We start from the raw sequence: 25271 nt of genomic DNA, 5'->3' as shown, positions 1-25271 counted from the left end.
CGGCTTGCCGTAGCGGGGCTGGCGGGGGGCCGCTGCCGCCGCCGTTACCGCCTGCGGGACTTCCGTGCTGGCGGGGCCGGGCCGGGCCGGGCCGCCGCGATGGCGCAGCACGGGCCGAGCGTGACGCTGTCCCTGACGCTGCCCATCACCTGCCACATCTGCCTGGGGAAGGTAACGGCGCCGCCGCTGCCCTTCCCCCTCAGCCCCCCTCGCCTGCGGGCGGCCCGGCGGTGGGTGCGGGGCGGGGGGCCCGCTCCGCTCCGCTCCGGCCGGCGGCTGCTCGGGGGGCCCGGCCGTGGCCCGCAGCCCTGACCCCGGCGGGTTTGTCTCTTTTAAAGGGCTGCGGCTTCGCGATGGGAAGAAAGGGGGGGGGGGGGGGAGTTTTCTCCTCGGGGTGGTGGGGGGTCCCGCCTCGGTGAGGAGGGGATCCCGTCCCCCCGTGGGGTCGGTGCCGGCCGCGGGCGAGGTTTGTTGCCAGCGTCGGGATGGTGGGAACCGTGCGCCATCGCGGCGGGAGCCCGCCGGGGGCTGCTAGAGCGGGCTGGGGGCCCCAGTCCCCGAGGCACCGGTCGCCCCCGCCCCGAGGGGTGGGTGTATGGCTCCCAGGGTGGAGGTTTTGAGGGTTTTTCTTCGTCCGATATCTGTAGGAGCTGGACTGTTTTAAAATATTAGGTGAGCGTGTGTTTCAGCGTGGTGCGGTGTCCCAGAGGACAAGCGAAACAAAGAGGGGATGCATAACCAAGTGGATTTAAACAGTATTGAGCAAAACTGCAGCAGTCTGGAGAAAAAGTTTTCGTTTCCTCTTTCTGACCCTTTCTCAGTCCCTTTCTCTTCTCCCTCGGGAAGCGGCGGGCTCTTGCTAGCCTGTTCCTCTCTAAAAGCCCCAGAGCTAATTTCATAGCTGTCACTAATTGCTTCTCAAATTGTGTGCTCATTCCCCATTACTATTTTTTGCCTTGTTTCATTGCTCTCCAAAACAAAACAACCCTCTTAAAGCACAATAGTAATTACAAGGGAAGAAATAACCTTTTATGTTTCTACTCTGGCATTTACTGTCCAGTTTCTTTCTACCTCACATGGCCTTTACTCTGAGACCTTTTCTGCTGGAGTGATAACAAAAGAACAGGCACATTTGATGTATAAAGTAGGTGTAGTGCTGGTAGTGAAAGTTGTCAGACATCTCCCTTTTCTCAACTCTCTTAACTCTGACAGAGTGATGCTTTTAGCAACCATGTTTACTCATTTCTTGGCTTTTCTGTGGAAGCCGAGCAAGAATTCCTGGCTGTGGTCCCATTACCTCTCCTTTTCTATTTATCTGTTTAATGAAAACGGAGGAGAACACAAATTTACTGTGTCTGTAATGCAGAGTGGATACTCTTGAAAGAGGAGAGCGAAATCAAACTGACAATGTGTTTGCTATTTGAATCTGATTCTGGTGACTTTCTAATCTAAGCGCTTGATAGATTTGTTAGGTATTCACTCATATTTTGCTATAAAGCCACTGGGTTATTTCAAGCCACTGTTTCATCCTTCTGCTTCTTTTCTGGAGTTGGTCAGGAACTGATGTTCCTGAGTTTGTACTGGAAGAGATTTCCACGCTCTTTTTACTTGGTATCTTGCATTGAGGTAGTATATTAACATTATATAAGTGAATCTACTGGTGATATCTGTAATAAAGGTATTTGAATGCTTTCCTTTTTAGATGCATGAAGCTGTTTAAATTTTGCCAAATTTTGACAGCTCTGGCTGTCCTTTTTTTTTAGTACATATCTTTGTCTCCAGCTTGGAACCTCATTGAAAAACATCATCAGAAAAAGCTCTTCTCTTTTCAAGAGTAAGGTTAGAGGAAGAAAAAGTTATTTAGTTTAAATTAAGGGTGTTCTAGTTTCAGCTGGGATAGAGCTAATTTTCTTCCTAGTAGCTGATATAGGGCCGTGTTTTGGATTTAGTATGAGAATAATGTTGATAACACACTGATGTTTTAGTTGTTGCTAAGTAGTGCTCACACCAGTCAAGGACTTTCCAGCTTCCCGTGCTCTGCCAGGTGCACAAGAAGCTGGGAGGGGGCACAGCCAGGACAGCTGACCCAGACTGGCCAAAGGGCTATTCCATACCATATGATGTTGTGCCCAGTATATAAACTGGGGGAGTTGGCTGGGGGGCAGTGACCACTGCTCGGGGGTGGGATGGGCATTGGTCAGCGGGCTGGGAGCAATTGCATTGTGCATCGCTTGCTTTGTATATTCTTTATTATTATTGTTATTGTTATTATTTTACTTTATTTCAATTATTAAACTGTTCTTACCTCAGCCCACAAGTTTTCTCACTTTTACTCTTCTGATTCTCTCCCCATCCCACCGGGGGCAGGGGAGTGAGCGAGCAGCCGTGTGGGGCTTGGTTGCTGGCTGGGGTTAAACCACGACAGGGTCTTGTAAGGGGGAGCAGAAGGTGTCATTGAGGGTTGACATATTCTGTGGTTTGTAGCATTGACTTCAAATGGAGTAGAAGGCCCACCTTACAATCAGAATTTACCTCTTGCTATCTCTGCAAAATTTACAAAGGACAGGCTGCAAAATAGAAACTATTCACTGTGCATAATGGTAAGGGGATTAAAAATAGATATTGAAGAGAAACTCATTAAATAATGTGGACCACTCATTGTTTTTAATGAAGCAGAAATCTTGGGGCGGGGGGGGGGAACGTTGGCTCATTTTGTTAGTGTGAACAGTGTCGTAAAGTATATTGGCAAGATGTGCAAATAACCATTTATAATAAGACTTAATTGCTTGAATAAATTTCATGTTCGTTACCTGAATGTTCTTTTAACGCAGTCTGAGCTATCTTCTAACATACCTGTATTCATAATTAGTGAGCAGATCAGAAGCCACCTGCATCAGGCCGTTAGGTTTACTCGTCCTAGAATGACTGAATCTCTCCTCTTGGTTTTGATGTTCACAGTTTGCTTGGGCTCACACACATGGTTCTCTGTGTGTTGAAACCCCCTAGGATGTCTGGGGATTTGTTCACTGGTATCAATGTGCCTGCTTTTCCACACGCCTGCTCCTCCATTAATGCTGCTTGAAGGTCCAGAAGTGCCTTCAAAGTGACATAGGTGTGTACAGGATTTGATTTTGATCTGCAGAGGAATCGCATTATGTGTGGGGAGAAATTCGGAAATTGCTCAAAATCCCCTAGCTGATCAAGCCTTACCAAATAGGCTGTAGTCTTTCTAGACATTCTGGTTGATTAAGGAACTGAAACTGAGCTGTAATTCAAGTGAAGTGCTTTCTTAGTAATGAGTATGTCACGATACCCCGCCCCGGGCTTGTCACAGTCGGCATCTCGGGGACTCGGTGAAGGGCAGTGGCACCCCCAGCCATTGTGTGACACTTCAACAGCGGCTTCTGCTGCTGTCGCGTGAATTGCTTTGTGTGGGTCCTGAGCCAACAAAAGTATAAACCTCAACCCTGAAATGAAACTTGTAAAGGTGTGTAAATCAGAAGCACTGTACCCTGGAGAGTAATAAATGTGACTTACTATTTTGCTAGAGATATGGAGTAATCAATCACTTGCAAGAAGTGCGCTTCCATGTCAGGTTTGGGGTAACTGAGGGTCTCTTGCTCCCCGGGGGGAGACCTGCACTCCTGAAATGTCTTTTCCTGTTTGGATTATTTTGTTATTCTGCTCTGTATCCTATCATCACCATCCATATAACTATTCTTAGGCTGCTTCTGAGGAAGAAAGAATTACAGCTAGAGAAAAAGTTGGGTTTTTTTTCTTGTAGCTGCTGGTGGGAAAGCTGGAGAAAGCTCTTTATCGGGGAAAGAAAAGCAGTAAATAACGAGATTTTTTTAATATGTAATTGAAATTGTAATATTTAAATGTTTCCAAAGCATTGATGTGCTAATGCTTGCATTAATCACAAAAAGCCTCTGTAATTAGAGCTGAAAGTATGCAGACACTTGGAGAAATCGCTTGGTCTCTCTGTATTCACACCTTCAATAACCTGAGTTTCTGTTTGTGTATAGATAAATCCTTTGGCTCCCAGGACCGTCATATTGGAGTTCTTAAAGATGCTGTGAATCCCGTAATGTAACAGAGACACAGATAGTAAATTGGAGAAGCAGCTGACGGATCCGAGCCTTAATTCAAATCCATGCATATTTCAGTGGTAAAACGCTTGGGTTTTAGCTTGTGCAACACTGATTGTACGGGTATGATTACTACAGGACACATCTAATCTGTTTTCCGAAGCGATTTTTTGGCTGTCCTTTCCAGTTGCTTGCTTCTCCCTGCCAATGTTTCATTTTTCCTTTTTAGTTTGACTACTAATAGAATGAAAGACAAAGATTGTGGGGATGATGAGGACTTACCTTAAAGTTGAAAGAATTGTCTTGTACTTGGGTTTTAAGTGCAACACTGTAGAGTCTAAAGTAATAGATACTGCTACTTCTGTGTCTCAAAACAAGTTTCTTCGGCAAAGATCGTGGTGGAGGAAAAAGAAATAATTATTTTTAAGAGCCCTAACACAGATAGTACTGTTAAGTCTTAAGAGATTTGAGAGTGTGTATTACAGTAAGCTGTAACAGAAGCTGCAGTAAGGCATAGATATAGGGGAACGTTGTCTTCTTCCGTATCCTATTTGGTCCCTGTATGCACACTTACTTTCAAGCAGGGTTTACAGTTAAATGACAAGAGAGAATAATGCATTGTCATTAATATTTTCTAAAAGTTTGTTTACCCTGCTGTTTTGGAAGAGGAGGGAAAGCTTCTTGAAAGGATCTGTGTCTGATTGGAATATTTAATCCTTCAGTTAGCTGCCGCATTCTTGGGTAATGACTTATTTAGTAGCAGTGCATATCTAGCAGGAGGCTTGAATTAGTGATTGCTGGTTCATGTTTCTGCTCTGTGGGTTTGGCCTTTATCCTTTTTAAGGCTGATTTCCATGAAGCTGATTATGTGCAGGCTAGAGTTAATCTGTAACACTATCCGTTTCAGTGACACCTCTTCCAAGGGAAAGTGTTGGTTGTTGCCAGGAGCAATCCCTCATTCCCTCACTTTTGGAAATCAGTTAATGTGTGTCTTTTGGTCTCCTTCTACTGAGGGAGGCGAATGCATTTCACTGGAGTGGCTGGCTGCAGTTCTTGGAGGTTGTGGGGTGAAGGAAGGGTACCTGCTACACTGTGTAGTAATGAGCTCTTGGAATCAAGGACCTTCTGAATCTGAATTCTCTCAGTGCCAGGAGGCACACAAGGCGCGAACATCGTTCTTCCACTTCGATTGGTCTGCGGCTGCGTGCTCTGGAGTCAAGGGCCACAGCGCAGTCTTCTGTTGGTTTTTTCCTCAAGACATGACCGATCCAGTTCCATCTCCTCCTCCTCACTTCATTACTGATTTTCTCCATCTCCGAGTTGATGCTCGTCGTTTCTGCAACTTTTTTTTTTTTTTTTTTTTCCCCCGGGAGGAGGTAGTTGGCCTCCTGCCCAACCCCCATGACTTGGAGGGCAAATCAAGGACCTTAGTGTTGCAAAAATGGTTACAGCTTTGGTGCCTTCAGTAATAGGGAAGTTTGGTGTTGTGAGTCAGGAAGTCACTCCTAGCTAGCCTTGTGAAACAAGTGTCTCTTTCCTGCAAGACCAGACTTGCACTGAGAGATGGAGTAGTGTATTTTCATATTCTGTTCCCTGAAAGAGTTTTAAAGTATTCATAGTGTCTTTCTGTTTGTTTTGTTTTCTCCCCGCCCCCCCTCCCCCCACCACTACTGAAAGGTCCGTCACCCAGTCATCTGTGTCAACAACCATGTCTTCTGTTCCATTTGTATTGAAGTGTGGCTGAAGAACAATAATCAGTGTCCAGCTTGCAGGATTCCCATCACACCTGAAAATCCTTGCAAGGAAATTATAGGTAAGGAAGACTTTAGGCTTTGAAATAACTTTCTGGTATTTACTGCTGGAGGAGATTCTTTTGAGTCCAAAGATGTTTGGATATTTTTTCCTCTGTGTTTTTTTTACCAGTGTCTAAGGAAGATCTGACTTTAACTCTTTCCGGAAGCATACATAATAGCTACAAGGTAAAAATTCCAAAGATGATGTGTGTATTAATGGCTAGATTATTCAAAGGCAGCAAGCACCCTGCAGCTCTAATGATTGTTTTTTAAATCTTGGTTGGATGGTGCCTTTAACTGGAAAAAATGCATCTCGCTTGAAGTACTCTACCTATGTATGGCAACCTGTTGACCTAAGAGAATAGCATTTAGCTGAGAAATAGTGTACTTAAATCCAGAATCTTGAGTCAGTATGTGGTCTTTTTTCTTTTTTTTGTTTGTTTCGTTCACCATTTCCTCCCTTTTATTTTTAAGAAAATGTCTTTTAGCACAGAAATAAGTCAAAGCTGTAACACTTGAATGAGGATCTGAACTTCCCCAGAGCTAGGAAATACTGAGATCTTTATTTGACATAAAATGTCAGCTCTACTATTTGGTTCTGAGAGAAAAAGATATCTAAAACTTACGCTATCTTTTGTTATTCTTAGCTCTGTTTTAATAGTATGGTCTTAAATAAGATAGGATTCTGTCAAGGAAACTACAAAGTTGAAAAATTCAAAAGTTGTCTTCCTGCTGTAAGGCAGGATTTTGACTTCTAAACATTACTAATAGATACTCCTGTTTAACCCATTCTGAAAATGAAAGGACTTTAAATCTCCTATGGCAGTAGCTTGGTCCAATATTAGCTGCATTTGTAGTTGACAATATGAAAAAAGCTATAAGGTGGATTACTAATGTTGAATTGACCAAAAAAGAAACAATATTAGTGTTTCTTTCATCCTGTGCTGCTTTAGGAGGAGCGAGTGAAAGTGATACTATATTTAGTCCGACAGTCAGAAAACATCTACGTAAAACGAGGCTTGAATTGCTCCACAAGGAATATGAGGTAAGGACATGGGGAGTGTTGTGACTTTCCAGATGAACTGCAACTGTTAAATTACTGCATACAACTGGTCCTTTTGCTTTGAGTCCTGTTGTTCTTAATTTGAGTAAAGGTTTATACTGAATCTACGTGAAACTCAGCTGCATTAAAATCCTACCTTCTGGCTAAGGTTACGAGAGAGCGTTTGCTGGTGTTGTGCTGTGCTGGTACTTGAAGTGATCCCACTGAAGTCATGGTGATATTCTTTCTATGCTACAGGTAGCCAAGTACAGCCAATACCATAGTTCTGTGGGAATTCCCCCCCCCCAGGTGGTATGGGAGGGTTTTCTTTATGTATATTGGGTGTTGGGGGCTTTTTGTTTTGTCTTCAATACAAATGCAAACATTTTCTGAAGTAATTCCCTGTTGCTCAGGGAGACTAAATTCCTTCTTAAATAAAATTGCCCACTGTAACCTTATGGCATAGGTTAATTTTTATCATTGTTGCTTTATTGTTTTCTGAAAGCAAGTGAGTGCTTGGAAGTTTATCTCCACTCTCGTGCTGGAAAAATATTCTCTTAGGAACAAGATGAAAATGTGTTAATAAGGAATATGCTTAGTTTGTTTTCTCAGCTGTTGTCTCCTTAATAGCAGCAGTGTGAAGACCACATATTTTGCAAGGAAACCTGTCTCAGGGAGGAGAATGAGAGAAAGGAAATGGACACTGTATATATCCTTAACACTGGGGAAGTAAGGGCTGTCTTTAATGACAAGCTTGCCTGTAGCTCAGCTTCTTTCATCTTCTACGAAAGAAGGAGTCAGAAAAAAGGAGGTTTCCTGCCTTTCTATTGAATGAACTCCAAAATCACACAGATAGGCCTAGGATAATATAAATCTCACCAAAAAACCTACATTTAAAATGGCTGTTCTCATGCTGGGGGGCAGGGGGAAGCTTGATTATTTGTGCAAATGTGCCTTAGATTAATGTAAATGCCATATATGACCTCCTTTAGTAATCTGACCTTGAGCAACTTGAGTATTTAAGTTGGTGAACAGTGTAGAAGACATGTTTTCAGCATAAATTATTTCTTTTATTCTTTTAACAACAAGCTTTTGAAGGTTTGTTTGCTTCTCTGTGGCTTCAGACCAATACAGCTAAAAGCTTTGTTCTTTGCATTTTGAGAGTCTTTCCTAAGATGTTGCTACTTTCGTGTAGCTGGAGCAGCCTCTTCCAGGCAGTGTTCTGTCTGGTTTGAATCTTGAGACTTTCTAGCATCTGAACATGTGATGCTTCAGAATGATAGGAGAGAAACATTCTCAAATAACAGCAAATGAGTCAGCAGAGGACGACCTTAAGAACACTCTTGATACAGGAAATCCTCCCACAGAGTGCCCTAATAATAGATTCATGTTGCTGCATGCTTTGAAGCTTTTGGTCTGCCTGACAGTTTGTTCAGGGTCCTTTATGTAGTCAAGGGATTCCCTTCGCTAAAACCTTCACTATGCTTGAGCGTGCAGGTTGATTAAAATCCTGCCTATAGCACAATACATAAGCATACTTAGATATATGTGTAAGTGAAGGCATGCATCTGGGCTTGCCGGAGAACCCATGTTTCTAAAGTGCTGTGGGAACTTGCTGGTATTATTTAATTAATCTCAGGCATTCATTTAATTCCTGTGAATTTCTGACACCTTTAGGATGAAATAGAATCCCTGCAAAAAGAAGTGGAAGATCTGAGAGGTAAAAATCTCAGTTTACAGACACAGCTGAAATCTCTTCTGGATCCTACGGCATCAGCTTTATCTTGCCAAAATGAGGAAACTAGCCAGTCAGCAGATGAAGCAAGTACCAGTGGCCCAGAAACCCCAGAGGAATGGAGCAAAAAGCTGAAAGCTGCCAATGATATATATGAAAAGGTGATGGATAATGTGGAAAAGTTAAAGGAGGTAATAAATACGTTTCTTCAGCTATCTTGTGTTGTAACTGTTTTGTGTTAGTTAAACGGGAGTGAGAGCTAGCATGACCTCTGGGTACTTCATAGATCCAAAAGAAAGAGGAAAAAATTGAATTCCAGTGACTGTTGGTGTATCACAGTATTTCCATATAGCCTTTGCAAGTGTCAGATGTTATTGCTTCTTCTAGTGAGTCTTGTATGTGACTCTTCTTCAACTCTTCTGTCACTGTATGACTGGGTAATTGGATTATAGTAGCACTTGTCACCAGTATTGATGACCAGATTTTTCAGGCTTGCAATAATCTATATAATATATCTATTTTACAACATTCAGTGGCCAAACACAGTACAGTTGGCTGAGGCAGATTTTGCACTATTGCCCTCCCTGCTAGCCGATATTTTTGGTGCAATTTGCTGAGACAGAGTAACTTGACCCTTTGACCAACAATAGACAAGCTTCAGCATTTTATGACCAGAAGATCCTTTACTGGAAACCTGCGGCTTTTTTGTGCATCTTGAATGTAATATAAAAGAAAACCTGATATTGCAGAAGGAGGGGTGCAGGAGATAGTCATGTGAAAATACATCTAAATAAAAATATCTTGCAAAATCTACCTGCGGGCACAAGAAGGATCACCTCAAACGCTGAAGAAGAGTAAAATTTCAAGATTAATTTGAAAGGCAAGGTGGAAAGAACTGGACTTGCATTTATTCAAAATGCTGCCTTTATTGCTTCTATTAACAATCCTGGGTTGCCTTCTGCAAAACTGAAGTGTTATGTGTTTAGGACTTTTTTTTTTTTCTTTTGTAAGCATTAATAGTGTTTACACTTTTCCTGTGCTAAAGGCTCAGAGGCCCATGTTACAGTGTTCTGCCATTCTGTTGTTAATGGGACACTACTAGATTTGCCTCTGTGTAGTCTAAAGCAAACTATGGTGCTGATTGGACCGCATGATGTCATGGTTTAACCCCAGCCAGCAACTAAGCCCAACACAGCCGCTCACTCACTCCCCCCACAGAGGGATGGGGGAGAGGATCGGAAGAGTAAAAGTGAGAAAACTCATGGGTTGAGATAAAGACAGTTTAATAGGTAAAGCAAGAGCCACGCACGCAAGCAAAGCAAAACAAGGAATTCATTCGGCAGGCAGGTGTTCAGCCATCTCCAGGAAAGCAGGGCTCCATCACACATAACGGTTACTTGGGAACACAAAACACCATCACTCCGAACTTCCCCCTCTTCCTTCTTATTCCTCCAGTTTTTATTGCTGAGCACAACATCATATGGGGTGGGATATCCCTTTGCTCAGTTGGGGTCAGCTGTCCCAGCTGCATCCCCTCCTGACTTCTTGTGCACCCCCAGCCTACTCGCTGGTGGGGTGGGGTGAGAAGCAGAAAAGGCCTTGACGCTGGGTAAGCACTGCTCAGCAATAAGGAAAACTTCCCTGTGTTATCAACACTGTTTTCAGCACAAATTCAAAACATAGCCCCATACTAGCCACTATGAAGAAAATTAACTCTACCCCAGCCAAAACCAGCACACATGATAAACACTTAAAGGAATAAACTGAGTTTCCAAAATTAGCTTTTTCAATAGCTTAGCTGGACTCAGACTTCAACTTTACAGGCTGAAACACACCTTCTGCCCTCCTTAGTTGGCAAAATGGGATTCTCAGCACTTTCTTGTCTGCCTAATTTTTTTGTTTGGGGTGGTTTCCCCCCCCCGGTAAAGTTAAGCTGTACTGCCTCTATTTTTTGTGGTGACTAAGATTTTTAACTTTTTCCCTAGGTAAGTAAAAAGAATATAGCAGGGACTGAGGGAGCGATGTGTTTGGGGGTTTTTCAGTATAACTTCAGCCTTAGCAAGAAAAGGGTTTTAAGTTTATGGAGTCTCTGAATTTGGTTAAGGGTTAGATACTAATAGAGGTTCACATGGGTTTTATGGACCAAGTCTTAAACAGAGCAGGTGTTGAACAGGGAACAGATGGGAAGAGCTCAATTCCAGAAGTACCTAAAATCACTCTTCTTTTGGACCTTGTTTCACTTCTGAGCATGCACTGACCAACCACAGTCTGAACAGCAAGACCGCTTTCCCATGTACACCAGAAACCTTTTTATCCCCTAAAGTACCTGGCCCAGGAGCTTCAACCACCCATTGTTTCCCAGTGAGACAGGGTCCCTCAGAAAATGTGATTGCCATCACTTTCTTTTTAAAACCAGATTGAGTCAGGAAATAGCAGTCACCTTTATCATTTAATGTCCTAGAGCAGAAGCTCCCAAAGCAGGTGTTACGGCTTTGAGTGGAGTTATAATGAGCATGGAAGTGGTGATACAAACCCAGTAGCAGACATACTAGACAAAGTACACTCATTAATAACGTGGTTACATGAACTCATCAATCTAGACGTGGTGCTGCAGGTGGGGATCCCTTGCGGATTACTGACTTGGAGGGTAGAGCACTCTCTGGAAGAAGGACACCAAAGAGGTTCAATCCTGCCTCACCATGTGCCAGGTGGATGCCCTACCTACCAACTCCACACAAGTCATGCAATTTCCTGTTTTATTGTGTGGCTGCGGGAACTGTGTCTGGAAAGAGAGAAAGGTCTTGGCCATGTTGTCAAATGGTTTGATGCTCCTTTGGAAGTCAGGTGTCCTGGATTCTTACTCATTGCTTTCAGGGTAGTTTTCTGTGCTTTTGTTTTTTAAATACCAAATAGTTGACACTCAGGCACCCAAGCCCTAGGCTCACCCTTCACATTCCTTCTTTACCAGAAGGCTCTATTTACTCTTTCTGCCCCTGGGAATATTGTGTTGTTGGGGGGTGGGGTGGTGTTTGTTTATTTTTTTTCTGCTTCATTCCCCGTATCCCCAACTGTCTTAGCCTCACCTGGAGAGGTTGCTGGGGATATTTGTATAAGCATTTAGAGTTTTCTGCCTCTCTTCGTGCACTGTTTGATGCTTCTGAAAAAGTACATTTCACTCCTGAGCCCAGTTGCATAGCTTCTTCTTCGGATCTAACTCTAGATCATATTTCTATTGTGCAGTGGAAGCGTCATGTAATTGAGGCTACAGATTACGAGTCTTGGACTGGTGGTGCTGTTTTCAGCGTACGGAGATTGAGCAGACTATGAAGTGCAAAGACTATTTTCTACTTGTTAGGATGGTGGCATTCATTGTTCTGAAACACGGCAGCAGGAAAACTTCTCTTTGTATGAAGTATCTTGTTAACAAGGGTGTCCGCTGAACTGAGAAGAAGGAATTGACCTCGATTCAAAGAGTAAGAAAGGTTGTGAATCAGGAGTCTTAATCACAACGTCCTGGAAGAAAGTGAAGAAAGACTGCAAATAGCTTGTCGTAATGGATTTACATCCATAGGATAACTATCGTTAAAAACAACAAGCCAAAAAACCAAAGTAATCTTACTCTAATTTGGAATGGAGGAAGCTGTTCAACATTAGTTTTGCTGATACCTGCACATTGTAATGTTAATGTACTTAACGTATTTAGTCATGTAGAAAAAAAAACATGGAATTGCCATTAGTACATCTCCTTAATGACTTTCTGTACTAACTAACATAGCTGTGTTTATTTCCCTAGATAGGACACTTGTGATGTATTTTGGGAATATAAATAAAAAATGTCTGTTCGCTATTCATTTTTGCAAGCCATTTCCCATGGTGATTTTTAAGTGGTGTCCCTGTCTGAAGGCTGTTTCGTGCCTTCGCATTTCTAGTTCTGTCTCTTTAAAAAGGAGAAACAGCTTGTCCTATAAATATTAGAAGTCATTTCTGGTTTACTGTATACTTATTTTTTTCCTTTTCTTTTCCTTAGGCAAATAAGAAACTGAGCATGGAAAACAATAGCCTTTTAAGAGAGAATTTGCGACTAAAAGCTGAAGTTGATAGTAGATCACCCCAAAAGTATGTGAATATTTTAAAAGCTACCATATTTTATTTATGGACTGTTTAACTGTTGTAGGACTTTAACCTAAAACTGTGGTGGTGTACATGGTGTTGCATATGTGTCTCCAGGTAGACTTCGGAATTTTTATCCTCATAGACTTGGGTGACAAATGCAACTTACAGAATAGCAGCAAGTCTGCAGTGAAGGAATATGACATGACTACAAGTGCTATTCCTTGCATTATCTGGCCGATATTGGAAGGAATGGGTTTATTAGTTGAATTCTACAGTTAACTTATTTTTGTTATTGGGAGATTTCTAAATCTGGTATATGGTCAAAGTGGGTGGTCTGTTACTGAGTGCAGAGGTTCTGGTTGTTTGTATTTGTTCTGTTTTGTTCTTCCTTTTGCTGCCTTCAGGGTTTTTTCTGTGGACTTAGGCTCCCTGTTCAAAGAAAGTCCCTGATAGCTTGGTGTCTGGGCAAGATATGTAGAATTGAGCTTCTGCAGCATGAGAATATCATTCCCAGAACTGACACCTGTGTTTAATACTCTGTCTTAAACAGTTAAAACATAAATGACAATGACTTCAAAAAGCAGATGCCATACTAATTACAGCTGTGTGCTAAGGTACCTCTCCTTGGAAGTACTTTGTGAAGCAACATGTTCATGTTTTTAAAATTGTGTTCCTCTCTTTCATTAGTTTTCTACCTTTTTTCCTCTCATTGGTTTTCTACCTTTTTTTCTCTCATTGGTTTTCTACTTTTTTTCCTCTCATTGGTTTAGAACTTAGAAAGCTAAGAGCAGCTTTGGCCAGAGGTTTATGCAGTGTTTTTGAGGAAGGGGATTGAGGGGTACCTGTGTAATGTGTGAAGAGAGCTCTCTGGTTTTTTTTCTATTTCACAACTCACTTGCTGGAAGATGAAATTCATCCTTATAAAGAGCTTGCTTGCCAGACTGCTTGTCATTCAAGACCACAGGAAAGAAGATGCATGATCCTTGTGCTATGCTATTAAATGCATAAAAGTATATTCTGCCCTAAAGTCCCCTAATAAGGGAGATAGAGTCCTGTTTAAGGTCTTGGCAATCGAGAGGGCTTTAATGGCATGGAATGTCTTTTCCCATAAGATTTGAGAGTGAGTTGGCAAGGATGGCAAACTTGAAAAGTCAATAGATGTAACTAAATAAATCCTAGAAGAGAAGAGCTAGAAGAGACCAGATCATCTAACTTGATTTTTCTTTACTGATGTCAGGTAAACTCCCCAGTGGAGAGAATTTCCATTTTGTCTAACTTGTGCATGCTTTACAATCCTGTTGATCAGAAAATTAGATATTGGAGGAGTGTGTGTGTGAAGAACTAGTCTTTGTTGCAAGCTGATTATTTTCCTGTCTTTTGCCAGTGTGGCCTAAAACAACAGCCCGTCACTTTCTTCTTTAGAAGCACAGATATAGCCAAGTGTTATTAGAAATTGGACAGTGTCAAGGTCTGTTTTGCAACCCAGATGCCAGTTAGATTGGCCTGTCCGTGTCACTACTATTAAACTTTATTTTTTTAAATCTCCAGACAAATAGTCATATCCTACCTGCCTGTTGGGAATGGGAATGATCTTTGGCCCATGCTAACTCTAGAACTGTGCATGGGAATTGAGCACGTGAGTTGAATCAGGCTTAAGCTGGGCCAGACACAGTTCAAATACTTCAGGAGTGTAGACAGTTGCATGTCTGTACCCTGTTTCTGCTATGTTCAACTTAAGTTTTACTTTGAGTCTAGTGGTGTACTACAAGAATTTAAGTATATGCAAGGAAAAATTTGTCCTGGGAGAAGCCCTTCTGCACCTTAAATTTAGCAATTTTGATTCACCCTACCTATAGCCATTCAGTCCTAGTCATGTCTTCTGGAGTGAATTTGTCCAATTCTTCTAGGTAAGTGTGACTTAAGAGAAAAAGTAAACTGATTTGCTTGATTTTGCCGTACTCTCAGGGCGCTCCAGTGTCTCTGGTTTTCTGAAGCAATAATGCTTAGAACTGAGTACTAGATTCCAAATGACGCTTCAGTAGCACTAAGAGCAGAAAACCTGTCTTGTGCCTTGCTACAACATCTTATATTGATATCCTGCAATACCCTTTTTGTTGCTTCCTTTTGCCTGGCATTTCTAGCACGAATGGCCAGTACCAGTTCTGCTAAATAGCTACTTAGAAAGTTACCTTCCTACTTCATTTTGCATTTGTGCTGCTGATGTCCCCTTCCAAAGTGTGGGACCTTACCCATTTATTGGTTTTCTCAGATTGATGTTTTGATGCACATGTCAAACTTAAGACAATTCTTTTGAATTCCTGTCATGTCCTTAAGGTGGTAAGAAGTCTTTCCCATCTTTGTGTTGTTAGCAGATTTTATAAATTAACTTTCACCCTTGTAGTCATTAGTCTGGTCAATATCTAGACCAGACCTAACATCAAGACATTTTTAAAATGTTCTTCCAATTCTGATGGCACACTTTGATAATATCTAAAAGGTCTTTCAGCTAGGCTTCACACACTGAACAGGGCTTGCAATATCTGTTTTCTTACCTTGCTTATGAAATCAGAATTGAAGCACTGTTCAGAACGTAATTTTTGGAAAAAGCTTCTGAATGGCACTCTAGTGCAATTTAAAATAGCTACCGGATTGGATCTTCATAATTTAGTGTCACCACCGTTGTTTCATTTGTCATATATTCCTTAGCTTCAGATTGTCAGGTATGGATTCATGCTTAAACAACTGGCTAGGTAACTAACTAAAACTTGTATCAAATTATTTTTGAAAGGATTTCTCATAGTTCAGTCCCCTTATCCTGAATGTAGTTCATTTTGTGCATAATGACACGGGAGCTAAATATCACAACCTAAATTATTTTAGTAGGCTTTGCTTTATAGCAAAGGTAACACTGATGGCAGGTGAATGATCCCTTTGTAACACAGACTCTACCTCTGACATCACAGGAAAAATATAATTGGCCTTCTTCAGTGGTCAATAAAAAACTTTCCTTTTATCATAGTCTTGAGTTGTTTTTTCTTCGTTCGTATCCATTAAAACCTGCTGAAAAATGTCATGTATGTCAATAAAATTGACATTGCAGCCATGTCAGGGATTTTTACACAATTTTTTAATTGATGATGTTGATTGATTAATTTTTTTTTTTTCATGAAACATTTCTGAGAATAGACCTTCACCAGAACACCATAACCATCATATAGTTGGGGCATGGGTCTGAAAAGCAAATAGAGGCAAATTTCTTGTTCTGATTCTTACCAAAGACCTGTGTTAGTCTCCCATTCCTCAGGCAAATCAGACTGAGTGTTTGGTGGTTGTTGCTTGCTCTTTGTTTGCTCTTTCTCCTGAAGAATTTTCAGTGACTTCCATTTTCCTGATACAGAACAGGAAAACTTCTAAAACTTAAGTTTTGCAGGATGATAAAGCCCTATTACTTCCAGCTCTACTTAAAATAGAAAACTGTTAGGTCTATTGGCAAGGCACAATGGATCTAAAAGCATTTTTGGCAAAGGGATGTTTGCTTTTTACCTGAAGGAAAATAACTAGCAAGTCCATCTACTCCAGGGTATAGTGTATTTTATGAATGGTTAGATTCAAATTAGCTTGAACCAGACTTCGGGGCTTCCTAGGAGTCTTTTCCCTAAATATTTAATTTCTTCTGCCAGTTAAAATCCCAGTCTGAAAAACTATCTGTAACAGGCAGAAAATTGTTGTGTTATCTCTTTTCTCTGGTTTTCTGAGTTGTTTTATTGTTGTTGTTTTGGTTTGGTTTGTTTTCCCTTTCTCCAGTTTTACTGTTTATCTTGTCTAGATTTGTGACTTCAGGTACCTGAACACTGAAATCTAAGACTGTTGACTTTCTAGGTCATTCTGTACAGCATTCAATTTTTATCTAACTCAAATATTTCCACTTATGCCAGACTATTTAATTCAGTCTGCATTTCACTGAGCCTACAAATAGGCTTCTAGTAACCTATGTCCAGGGTGCAGAGAGTAAGAACGCTTCCATCTTCCTTGGTAGAAAAATGGGCTTCTTTCTCAGTGGCCCGCAAGCTTGCTGTTGCAGAGGAGTGGCCTTCTTCAAAGACCGGCTGCAGCGTGGCCTTAAAAGTAAATAGGAGAAAATGCTATTCAGTAGCCTTCAAAACAACTTTGAGTTCTTGAGTCACAGCATTAAACCCTGAGGAAGCACCCACTCCAGGCGTGAAGATCTAAACTGTAAGCAGATGGGTAAGTACATTCAGATCTCACTGCTTGGTTTTGTGGGTTGCCCGGTGTTTTTTTGTAGTAATTCTGAAGTAATCCTTTCTGGCTTATGCTATTCACTGACCTCGGGTATAATCTGGCTTTCCTACTTGGAAGACCAGTGCTGCTTCACTGAAAGATGTTAAAATCCTTGGAGAGGTTTTGCACATTTGTCTGAATTCACCCAATTCCCGAGGTGAAAGGAGAAGCTCTTTTCAAAGAATGGACCTTGACTGTTCTTCTGTTCAAATCCTGCTGCTCTGCAGTCATCCAACAAACAGTAAAGCTTAGCCTTACTCGTGGGATGTGAAGGAAGTGGATTTCCCTGGTGCTCAGGAGAGATTTCACGAGGAAGACCATGTGTCTTCAGATTGGTTTGTACTCTGTGAACTGTGTGATGGAGGGGGATTTACTGCCCCTTATTTGCTCATATTGAAAATAACTTATTCTTTTACGAGCTTAGAAAATTAGTTATAGCAGATGTTTCTACTACTTCCTTCAAGAAGGAGCAGTGGTACACTTTCTTCTGTCAGCCAGCCTGGTCTGCAGAATGGAAAGCAGTAGTGGGCTATGCCCAGGCCTTTTTCTTCTGTGGAACTATATTCCATTACTGATTCTTTTTTTTCTTTTTCTGGCTTCAGATCTTAAATAGAGCAACATACTTCAGGTGTATCTCTTGACTTTTTTTTTCTGCTTGCTAGGAAAAGGCCCCTATCTGACAGTAACTGTTTGTTTTTTCTTCTTAAACACGCCCATGCAAATACGACACACTTTTAAGGCAATTGTATATAACCTGGGATATTGACAAGATGTTACTGCAAATCACCTTTCATAGTTGGTGTAGAGGATGATTGCAGGATGCGTTCTCATCCAGCTGCATTGGTACATGATATCACAGAAGGGCTGTAGAAACTAGTAGGGCTTTCACCTGTTTTGTTCTTGGATTTCCTACCTCTTTCTTCCCATCTAACTGCAGAACCCAAGTGCAAATGTGTATTTAAATGATGGGACTGGGTTTGGTTGTGCATTCTGGCATTGCCCTGATCTTGAACTGTGGCAAGCCCTGACTGTACATTGTCATTTCCCACTTCTCACCCTCTGTTTCCTTTGGAGGATGGATCATGCTCATGTATCTGAGCTGCAGGGTGGTCCCCAGTCTGGGCCATCAGGTGATTCAAACGGGAGAGTCGTCTTCCATGGCATCCTTGCCACCCCAGTCTTCCGTAAATGGTTTTACAGGAAAACTGTTTGCTGCAGCTGCCTACTATCCACAAAGAGAAATGTTTGTATGAGGTTGTGTGGTTTTAAACTGAGTTAAGGGCTTAAGTCGACAGACCTGCTACAGTCGGTGGTCATCGATGTGTGAAAATAAAACCCTAAAGCTGAATTTGCAAAACTGATAGATAAGAAGAGAAGAAACAAGTGACAAAATTGGTTCTCTTGTGGGCGAGAGACTATTAAACTTCCCAGAGAGTTTCTAAATGGACATCTTCAGGAGTACTCGAACATAATGGAGGGAGCAGTTGTGGAATAATGTGAAAGAGGGTTACTCAAACATTACAGCTATAATGTTAGTTCTTTTTGGTCAATGTAGATGAGAGCTGACTGCAGCTTTCTGATTGGTGTCAAGTTAGAATAATGCTGGCACAAGAAGAAGGACTCTAACTGAGGAAAGGTCCTGAAATATGAGGTTCAAGTGCTTGTCTAGACACCCAGTGTCACCTCAGACACTATAACATATCCAGTACGCCTGCCTGGGGCTGGCAGCTGCGATACAGGACCTATAGGAGACCTGTATCCTTCCAGAGTGATAGCTGGAGGCCAGCAGTCGTGTAAAAGACCTTAGGCCATCTAAAATGTCTCTAGGTTTCTGTGTTGAAGGATCCAAATCCCACCTGAAATGTCTTTCTATTCACTTTGAGTGACCACTAATTTCTCTGAGCTTTCAGTTTTCTATAGAGAGGATGTAATTGAAACAAATGCAATGAGATACAAACTCATTGTTTAAGTGATACAGCTAAAGAACAAGACCCTAACACTGAAGAGACTTTGTCCATGCATGAGGATATGAAAAGTGCTCTTTACCACACGTATAATGAATACCTTAACTTCTGCTGAACGATGTATCAAATCGTTACCAAGTGTGGAATGGTTCAAATACTTCAGGAAAAATAATTTATCTAGAGTGTCAGGCCAAATCTTAATTTCTTTTCATGTAACTGTACTGCATTGTATTATTATTATTATTATTATCATCAGACTATAACTTTCTGGCTATGGCACATAGGAGATCTCTTAGGAGAGTGGTTTGCTTTGGGGAGATGGGGAGGTTTCTGGCTTCTTTACCCAAAATATGCATATCTTTTAAACTGTCTGCTGACCTGCCAGATCAGTCACTAAAACACCTACGTCATGCTCTGGTCTGGAGTAATTGGTTTAAATATGTGCATTGTAATATGGCTGTTTTAAAAATCCATGTCCTTGAAAATCTGGGAAATAAATGCATGCAAGTCTCAAAGCAGGAACAGAAAGCAACTACGGTTCTGGTGCTTAACTGCAGAGGTAACTGTTTGTAGGCAATGTGTCAGATGCTCCATTTCTGAAAACCAAAATTCCCAAGCACATCCCTCTACAACAATTAACATATTAGTGATGCTGTTTGGCTTTGAACAACATACTGTATTTTTTTTTTAACCTGAGGACACTTGTTATAAAAGTTGCACTTGAGAATAGAGTACTTCTTCCTCATAAGCAAATCTCAGGCTGTCACTAATGCTATTTGCATTAAATAAACATACTACACCATTCTTCCATTAAAAAGGAATTGCCAGGTATGCATATAAATGTAAACACGTTGAATTTTTATGTCAAAGCGTCTGTTACAGCAGATCCCAGAAAATCTTCCTTATTTTACATAAGCATTTTTCCCCATCTCTCGCTTGGATGTTAAGCTAAGTTGTATTTTTGCACGATTTTTATATCCTTTATTAAGTAGTGTAAGGTTTGCTCCTGTAAGGCTGTGTGAACAGGTCTGTTAGCGAAAGGCAAAATAAATACTTTTCAATCACCCTAGGAAACAGGAAGAGTCTTGCTTGGGCCCTGCTGTGCTACAGTGGCTCCTTCAGTATTTTAAACCAAAATCTGAGTTACTTTTACTGAAGGAGGGAAGAAGCCAAAATGTGTTGTATATGAGGATACTTATTTCATTGTAACCCCCGTCATCTGAAAATACAATTAAAACATTCCTGAGCTGTCTGTGATTCTGCTTTAATCTAGTTTCATAGGGGGGAGGGAGGAAGTCTTGTGCACCGTTTCCCTCTTGCATGCAACCAGAAGTGGAGAAACTGCTATAATCAATTGAGAAAACTTGCTACCCATAGAGTAAGCAAATGAAAAATGGTCGGTCTTCATTTTTATGAAGACAAAGGTAATTGGGTAGAGGTAATGCAGAGATGGGGGGACAGTCCTTGCTTCAATAGGGTTCCAATCCAGCCAGCTTCTTTTAGGGGAAAAAATCTTACTGAGTGAACACTCCTATTCTAAATATAAAACTGCTACCTTGCCATTTTGTGTCTACAAAGCAGTGAGTGGCACATACCAAAACTGCATGGAGCTTAGGCAGATCTGATTTAAAAAGTGATCTAGTAGCAGTTCTGTGAAACAACTGACTTAGACTGTTGTGTGAATCTTCCCACCACTGAACCATCTACACCAAAATCTTCAAAGTCCTTTAAACGTGCAGAAGCAGTTGAATGGTGAAATATGTCAGTAGATCTGGTCACTCGTGCCCAGCTTGTTTGGGGCTTGTGATACCCCTTATTCCTTTCGCCAAGTGCCCACTTGAATGCATTGCAGTTGTCAGCACAGAGCAGTTTCCTACTGCTTTGGGCTCAGGAATTGAAGAAACAAAATACAGTTCGGTTCTTTGCTGGAAATGCATGCATAGATTCATGGATATTTTGCCGGCATAGTCGCAGGCCACAGATATACCACCTTCAGACCTTACTGTTCTAAGGGTTGCAGTGGGAGCATTTTGCAAAGGGGTGAGGGGACGGAATGAGGAAAATGGAATGGGAATTACCTCTGACTGAAAGATGCTGAAGGAGGGACGGACAGATGAAGAAACGGGGTGGAAATTCCAGGCAGTGTTTGTGCTAGAAGAGTGAATATAAACTTGTGCTGTAACATGGAGCTGCAAGATGGAAAGTGGAGGTTAGTGTAAGCCCACAGAGAGAATTGTCATTTCTTTGTGATATAAAACCTTATGTGTCAGAGTTGTAGGGTGGCTGCAGGTCCTTCCCTCCTTCCTAATAATACCAGAACTTTAATTGTTTTTTTCTTTCTGTAAATTGAAAGCCTCGGATGGAGCAGGGAATTCCCTGGTGCCCACCTGTCAGTGACAGGTTAGAATTACTCAGGGCATATAGCTGAAACCTTCACCTGCCCTCTGGGGAAGGTCAGTCTTGAAAGCTGGTGGAGGATGGGGGGAAGGCAAGTCCGTATCTTGGCAGTTGAAAATGTGCTCAAGCTGGAAGCCCCACGAACACACAACTTTCACAAACCACATGTGGCAGGTTTTTTGTATTAGAGTCAAGGAAGAAATTAGATTATTCCGGTTGTAAAGCTCAAAAAAACAAGTAGCTCTGAAGTAAGTGGAAGTACCATCCACACGACGGCTGAGGAAAAGCTGTATATCTAACGGGAACATAATTGAAATGGTCTATATAAGTATTTAAACCACCTCAAAGGACTATTGCAATTTCTGAATTTCATATTGGCATTTTATATTTGACAAGGTGACATTGTGTAAAAAATGTATTGTAAAACACTGCTGTACTGTAGGAAAATGATTGAATGTAAATATTTCAAGATGTGGACCACTGTTCAAATGTTATCATAAATCTTTGCCATTGTTTTAGGGGATAATTCTTCATGCATATTTGAGTTGAATTGATAGAACCAGCCCCTGAAAGGGTAATCTGCGTGTTATTGCCTCACTACCACTAATAGTTTAATTTTGGCTTTTCAGGTATTCACCTCCACCTGTACATTATATATGATGATTTATTCTTTTTCATAACTAGCAGAGAAAAGTTCTGACTTTTGTTTTCAAATTAACAGAGCGTTTAATGCTTTATTCTTTCTTTAAATGAGCTTGCAAAGCACCACGAGAATGTCTTTTTCCAGCTTAATATTTTCTTTCTTTTTTGCTTCTTGCAGGTTTGGTAGGTTTACAGTAGCTGCACTTCAGTCCAAAGTAGAACAAAGTGAACGTGAAATGAACCGTCTAAAAAAGGCACTGGAAAGAAGTGATAAATACATAGAAGAAATGGAATGTCAGCTTTTACAGCTGAAAAATGCAGGCGAAGGAACCCAGACAGTGAGTGCTGTTAGTGAGAGAGTGCTTTCCACAGATGCTAAAGGACCTGAGAGCAGTGAAGATGCAACATGTTTGAAAACCCAAGTTGAGGACAAAAAAGCTTTGACTGCCAGTCAAAGTCCTGACAGTCTTGAACAGCTGACAAGCAGTGGAACTTGTTTAAGCTCTTCTAGTCAAGATGGTTCAAATGGCTCAAATACCCAGTGTGCCCCAAAGAAAGAACTATTTCCAGGATGTCAGGGGGTTCTCCTGGATGAAAATACTACAAATATGGATGCCTGCTTAGAAGAGCAGTGGAATAAAATTGAGGAATGTACCCCATATAAGGATGAAGAACTTTATGATCTTCCACCACCGTGCACTCCTTTTCTGTCTCTCAGTCGCCTTCAGTTGAACACTCCTGATGGAAAAGAAAATGCAAGGAAACCATCAACATTCCTGAGAAAACTGAAATTTGAAGAGTTTCGTGACACTTCAGATGATTGCAGCAAAGATTCTCCAGAGCACAGCACAAGCAGCTGTAACAGCGAAAAGAAGCTAAACTGCTTTACTACAGGAAAATCAGGCTTTTGGGGGACCTGCCCAACAAATTTTCCTGAGAACTTAGATTTTGATGAATCAGAGCAAAATTCAGTACCTGGTCAGTCAGATGAGACATCAGCAAAGTCCAGTGATAAAGCAAGTTCTTGCTTGCCTAAAAGGTTACATACTCTCTGCTCTTCCGAAATGAATCGCACAAGAACCTCCAGTGAGGCATCTATGGATGCTGCCTACCTCGATAAAATTTCTGAGTTGGACTCAATGATGTCCGAATCAGACAACAGCAAGAGTCCATGCTATAATTTCAAGTCCTCCGATCTTGATAATTCTTCAAAGTCAACAGAGTGCTCTAAGCTTCTGGATGAAACTGAGAAGAAACTGGAAGAGATGAATGAGGAACAGAGTATGAAGTGTCCAGAGGCAAGCAATCTGGCAGTTGACAGAACTGGCTGGAAACCTGCTATGTTTTCCGTCCTGTCCCCATCTGAGCTAGATATGAATGACCACTTTCCGCTGTTTACGGGCCAAAACATAGTGGCTAGTGATATCAAACCTCCAAACTGTTTATTTCAAAGAGACTTTTCCCAGAGTTTACTATTCAGTAACTCACAAAGGTTGTTTGAAGAACAAAAGTTTGGTTCCTGCTTTTTAAAGATGTCATCTGACCTGCACAATCAGCTTAATCCTCCTTGGGTGTCTTCCTTTATAACTGAAAGGAAAAATAAAAATGTCAGTCAGTCAACCAAGAGGAAAATTCAAAGCAGCCTTTCCAGTGCTAGTCCATCAAAAACCACCAAAAACTGACTCTGCTTGGAAATCGAACATGACTCAAAGTCGTCAGCCTGCAAATGTTTAATATTTACAGGTGAACTTAACTTTTAATGACTTCCATGCAATCTGATCCTGTCTTTTTCAACCATGTGAAAACTGAACATTCCCTCACCCATTACAAGCTCTTTCCTAGAGAAGAACCATTCCAGATTCTTTTCCTTGGCTGGGCATTTTGTTTACTTGGGGGTTTTGGGGTTTTGGGTGGGTTTTTTAAGTTTTCAGGTTACATGATCTTGCAGTTGTGAGCACAGCTAGTGGCTCCCTTGAACAGGACAATTTTTAGTGGTCTTGCCAAATCAGTCCTTTATGTAAGAATTTGTTTTAAAGGTTACGTTTCCCATTCCTAAAGATCACGTTTTGTGCATGTAAGGCAGCTACTGGCTATATATCCTATGGATTCACAAAATTGCTATAAAACAATGTCAGTTTTGCCATAAAACTTGCCTCCCAGAGGAAATGTTGCTGCTTGGACTGCTTGATAGCACTGTACTGTACTGAAACTCTTGTTTTAAGTGGGTGTAAGGTAGCAGCCTCTTTCTTTTCAGGATTACAGCACTTCAGTTAGAAAATGTCTCTTCTTTAACACTGCAAACATGGCTTGTATTTTTTGAAGTTAAGCACAATTTTTAATTTAGTTTCCAAAAAAGCATTGTTATTCTAAATGTGTTCAGTATGCCTGTATAGACCATAAAAATGGGTTTGTATGCTAATGACTTGTTTACCTAATGTGCACTGAACATTTTACATTAATACTGTACCATTTTACATTAATACTGCATGCTTTTCTATGTGAATTGAATAAAACATGTTATAAGCACTTGATGTTGCCTCAAATATTGAATTAGCAAAAAGAGAATGGGTAAACTTTTTTTCATAATTTGGAAAATATCTAAGTTTTGTAAAACGTAAATGTGAGCTTATTCACAAAACAATCAAATCTCCCTTCCTCCTCCTTGTTAGACGTATTACCATTCTAGTGTCAGCATCGATACAGTTGATGGAAATGGCTTTCGGCCTCTCTGGAGGTGACTCTTCCATAAAGTATTGCATAGGTCAACATAACGTGATGGCCTACTACAGGCAGGAGACCTAATTAAGCAGCAAAGCAAAATTGGTTTCTTTGCATTATTGTGTTTAAGTTTTTTTTAAGGGCCTATTTAATTGTAAGATGCAGGTTTTTCTTTCTGTATAGGCCTCTGATGGCATTTCTTACAAACAGACATCCTTGCTTCATCAATACCTATGATATGAAAAATCCATACGCTGCCTTTCATCCGTTTGAAAAGAGGGATAGCCACTTGGAAAATTTCAATAGCCTGGCTCATCTTTTGTAGAGTTAAGTCCTGTAAGCGGTTTGAACAAGAACCACATTTCACATTGTAATGTGTGCATGCATTTGTGCAATTGGTGTGGTTGTTCATTTTCTTTTTTGAGAAACAGCTTTACCAGAAAATCATCATTCAAGCCACACGTGCAAGGACCCTTT

At 41.1% G+C, this 25271-nt stretch overlaps 1 protein-coding gene across 1 annotated transcript; it reads left to right on the top strand.

The window, feature by feature from the left end:
- OBI1 (ORC ubiquitin ligase 1) lies at positions 1 to 24557 on the top strand. The gene is made up of 6 exons (XM_082304342.1): positions 1 to 171; positions 5769 to 5904; positions 6838 to 6929; positions 8604 to 8852; positions 12689 to 12777; positions 22255 to 24557. The coding sequence occupies exons 1-6, from the start codon at positions 100 to 102 to the stop codon at positions 23756 to 23758; spliced, it is 2142 nt and encodes a 713-aa protein (XP_082160468.1). The 5' UTR covers positions 1 to 99; the 3' UTR covers positions 23759 to 24557.
- Positions 24558 to 25271: the final 714 nt, after the last annotated feature.

Source organism: Platalea leucorodia (assembly GCF_965183815.1).
Source record: "Platalea leucorodia genome assembly, chromosome: 2".
Taxonomy (NCBI): Eukaryota; Metazoa; Chordata; class Aves; order Pelecaniformes; family Threskiornithidae; genus Platalea; species Platalea leucorodia.
The sequence above is the reverse complement of the archived record's forward strand: the minus strand, read 5'-3'. Positions and strand labels throughout refer to the sequence as shown.

Excerpts from the sequence above, each read along its gene's own strand:
- OBI1 (XM_082304342.1), top strand. The coding sequence starts at position 100 with ATGGCGCAGCACGGGCCGAGCGTGACGCTGTCCCTGACGCTGCCCATC. Across the intron at positions 5,905-6,837 it reads TCCTTGCAAGGAAATTATAG|GAGGAGCGAGTGAAAGTGAT; the intron begins GTAAGGAAGACT and ends GTGCTGCTTTAG. Across the intron at positions 12,778-22,254 it reads GATAGTAGATCACCCCAAAA|GTTTGGTAGGTTTACAGTAG; the intron begins GTATGTGAATAT and ends TGCTTCTTGCAG.